The sequence below is a fragment of the Morus notabilis genome, unplaced genomic scaffold (assembly GCF_000414095.1).
Source record: "Morus notabilis unplaced genomic scaffold, ASM41409v2 Scaffold46, whole genome shotgun sequence".
Taxonomy (NCBI): Eukaryota; Viridiplantae; Streptophyta; class Magnoliopsida; order Rosales; family Moraceae; genus Morus; species Morus notabilis.
In genome coordinates, this window is record NW_010365505.1 from 462,447 (window position 1) to 465,499 (window position 3,053).

General features: G+C 37.6%; 1 protein-coding gene across 1 annotated transcript; it reads right to left on the reverse strand.

Annotated features, from left to right (window-relative positions):
* Positions 1-612: 612 nt before the first annotated feature.
* On the reverse strand, positions 613-2,843 carry LOC21407958 (RHOMBOID-like protein 1). Its single transcript, XM_024172349.1, has 5 exons — positions 2,690-2,843; positions 2,154-2,317; positions 1,808-2,064; positions 1,434-1,560; positions 613-895 (listed from the first exon to the last, which is right to left on the reverse strand). The coding sequence occupies exons 1-5, from the start codon at positions 2,841-2,843 to the stop codon at positions 767-769; spliced, it is 831 nt and encodes a 276-aa protein (XP_024028117.1). The 3' UTR covers positions 613-766.
* Between the last annotated feature and the right edge of the window lie 210 nt (positions 2,844-3,053).

Sequence of the window (3,053 nt, forward strand, 5' to 3'; positions counted from 1 at the left end):
TCCTTTATTCACCAACCCTACCTAGAGCCTTGTTTTGAAACAAAAATCCCATCCAGCTAAAACCAAATAATTAGGGAGGATATGAACTCTCGGGTACTATCTCAAGTCAGTTTTCATGGGTGAGTTGTACTCATGAATGAAGATGGTAAGAAAAATGATATAAGGCGCATCAGTGGCACCTAATACCACAACTCACATAGGGGTAGGTTTCACAGTTACCTCGCGTGAGTCGGTCCTTGTGCCAAGTGTCATGATCCCCAATAAACAGTTTGAAAGGTTAGCCCTAAACCATTTAAGAACGTACCATGTGACCAATGTGTATGCCCTAATTTCTAAAGCTGGTAGTGGATGAATGAATACATAAGAACTTATTTTGCCTACCAACATGAGTGAAAAGTCCATAACAGCTTTTTTGGGTTTGAATGCAGGCATTTTGAGTCCATTCTAACATTGGGCCTCAAGGCCAACCTAGCTCAAATTGGATCTATTTTGGTCTATAATATGAAGTTTGATTGGGCTTGCATACAGTCATACAAAGAAAATGGGCTGCGAGGATACTACTAGAACCAATAATACAGAGCTAAAGGGCGTTGAGAACATTGCAAGAAAGAATAATGAATATGACAACTACTGCTTTGTAGGTACATAGGAAAGAAATTATGTCTGCAGAAATTTAAGGATGAATCATGTACATACAACAGGTGGTTCAATTAAAATGAGACGGGCGCAAGAAACCTTATGTCATGTCCGGTTTATATGCGTATGTTTAACTGCAATGCTGACGGCACCAGTCCTGAACCTGAACCTGTGAAGGGTTACTATCTGGTAACTGAAAAATGCTGCTTCTTCCATTGCTTTGGCATGTCATGTTCATCTGAGTTTTGGTTTGAGTCATCTGCAACAACATCGATTAGTACGAGGAAATATAAAAGACTCCAATGTCTCACTCTCAATTTTTGATCACCCAGAAAAATCCATCTTTTGTTGTCTCTTTTGTTGTCCCACTTTACATTGTCCTACTGCCTCAGAAAAATTTTAATGGAAAAACGACTCAAAAGGTAAAAGCATAAAAAAATTAACTGAGGGGAACAAGCCAGATTGAGGAATGCGGGTTTGGCCACAGCTGCCATGATGTATCTAGTTATATGATTTATGCAAAAATTTGAGCAAAATGAAAGAGACCAAAGAGCAGTAAGGAATTCTGTGATATAGTGGCATAGTGCAATGCCTCTGTTCTTTATTTCCTGACATCGCGTACTTCTTCACTTTTCAGATGTTCTACTATTTCCAATATTTCATTCAGCACCCACAACCACAAGACCATAGCTGACAAGGAGCTCAAAATAAGTATATTCGACAACATAAGTAGGAGCCACATAAAACCTCTTAAGGAGGGGGAAAAAAGAAAAAGTAGCAGCACAAAGATCGGTTACCTCACAAACACCTCGCTGTGAGTTGCAACTCCAATGTGAAAAAGGAACACAACTTAGATAGTGACACCAGGAACAATGATCATTTAAATCAACCCCTTGAAGGAGCATAATCAGCCCAAGAATAAATCTGGAAGATTACAAAAAATCAGTTTAGAAAAGTTTCTCTTTAGTGATACTCGGCAGGCGATAATAGATTAATGTGAATTGGTATCATTACTATGATCAATTAAAGCAATGAAACAATCTATAATCAAACATGAACTTCCTAATCTCTAGCATGTGAAAAAATAGGCCATGCCTTGTGATTTTGGCGAGTTTGGTGAGATGTATTCAAAGTCAATGTGCTTTTTCAGAAAAGGAGCCGGTGAACTTACCCAAGAAGCAACAAAACCAGAGAGATAATCCACAGTGCATATTGATATGTCTTGTGTTTAGTAACCGAAGTAACTCTATGGCCTGAGGAAGCATATTTTTGGCTAATCCATCTAAATTGGGGACGTATCAAAAATACGAATCCAAGAAGAAATCCAGAAACAAATCCTCCGATATGAGCAAAGTTGTCAACGTGTGGGAGGACTCCCACTGCTAAATTTAATACAATGATGACAATGAGAGTGATCAATGCTGCTAACTGCAAATGAAATTTGAAAATGTAAGATAATATATTTACAGGCAAGTCCAAGCAAGTAAGAATAACAATTATGGAGCAGTTTAATTTACCTTATTTGCATATATAGTCCAATTTGTGATGAGCTCTGAAAGCATACTTCCTAATAGACCAAAAAGTGCACCTGAGGCACCAACGGATATACCACTTTGAATAAAAAGAGCTGACAGTAAACTCCCGCCGAAACCGGATAAGACATAAAGCAAACCGATTCTAACTGCAGAACAAAAATGGTATTTCAAACAACAAAGTCAATATAAATGTCTACCAAGTATGCAAGAATTTATCATTCACACAAGGGGAGGCTTTCCTTTCTTTTCACAATAATGCAAAAAGCAAAATTCTTCCTTTTTCAAAACTCTGGGATATTAAACATTCAAATTCAAATTGAATGAGCATACCTCTATCAGTAATCACATCGGCCGGGAAAAATGGGAGAAAAATGAGTAATTGCTCCAAAAAGTTTTAGATATTACATCTTAATTGACTATAAAATGGACCTCCAACATGGAGAATTTTGAAGATGGAAAGCTTAAATACATCTGATATATGCACAGCGATACATGAAGAAGAGAAACAAGATGCGAACCAAACCCAAATTCTTGCTCAAGTCGAATACCAATGAAAAGAAGACTTAAGATATTGGCAAGTACATGGAAAACTCCAGCATGTAACCATATACAAGAGATCAGGCGCCATGCCTGGTATCTATGGACCACTTTATACACTTGTAGAGCACCCATCTTCACCAATCTGAAGAGAAGAGATAAAAAGGAATTAAACGTGTAACTTTGTAAATGCGGCTAAAGACCAATTGACACAGATCAAAAGAAGATAGATAAAACTTAAATTCTATTTCAGCAGATACAGGTTTTTAGCATGCATGCCATAATGTGTTGTTGAACAGCCTGCGGATAAATCAGTGGATAATATCAAAGGACACGGGCCACTGA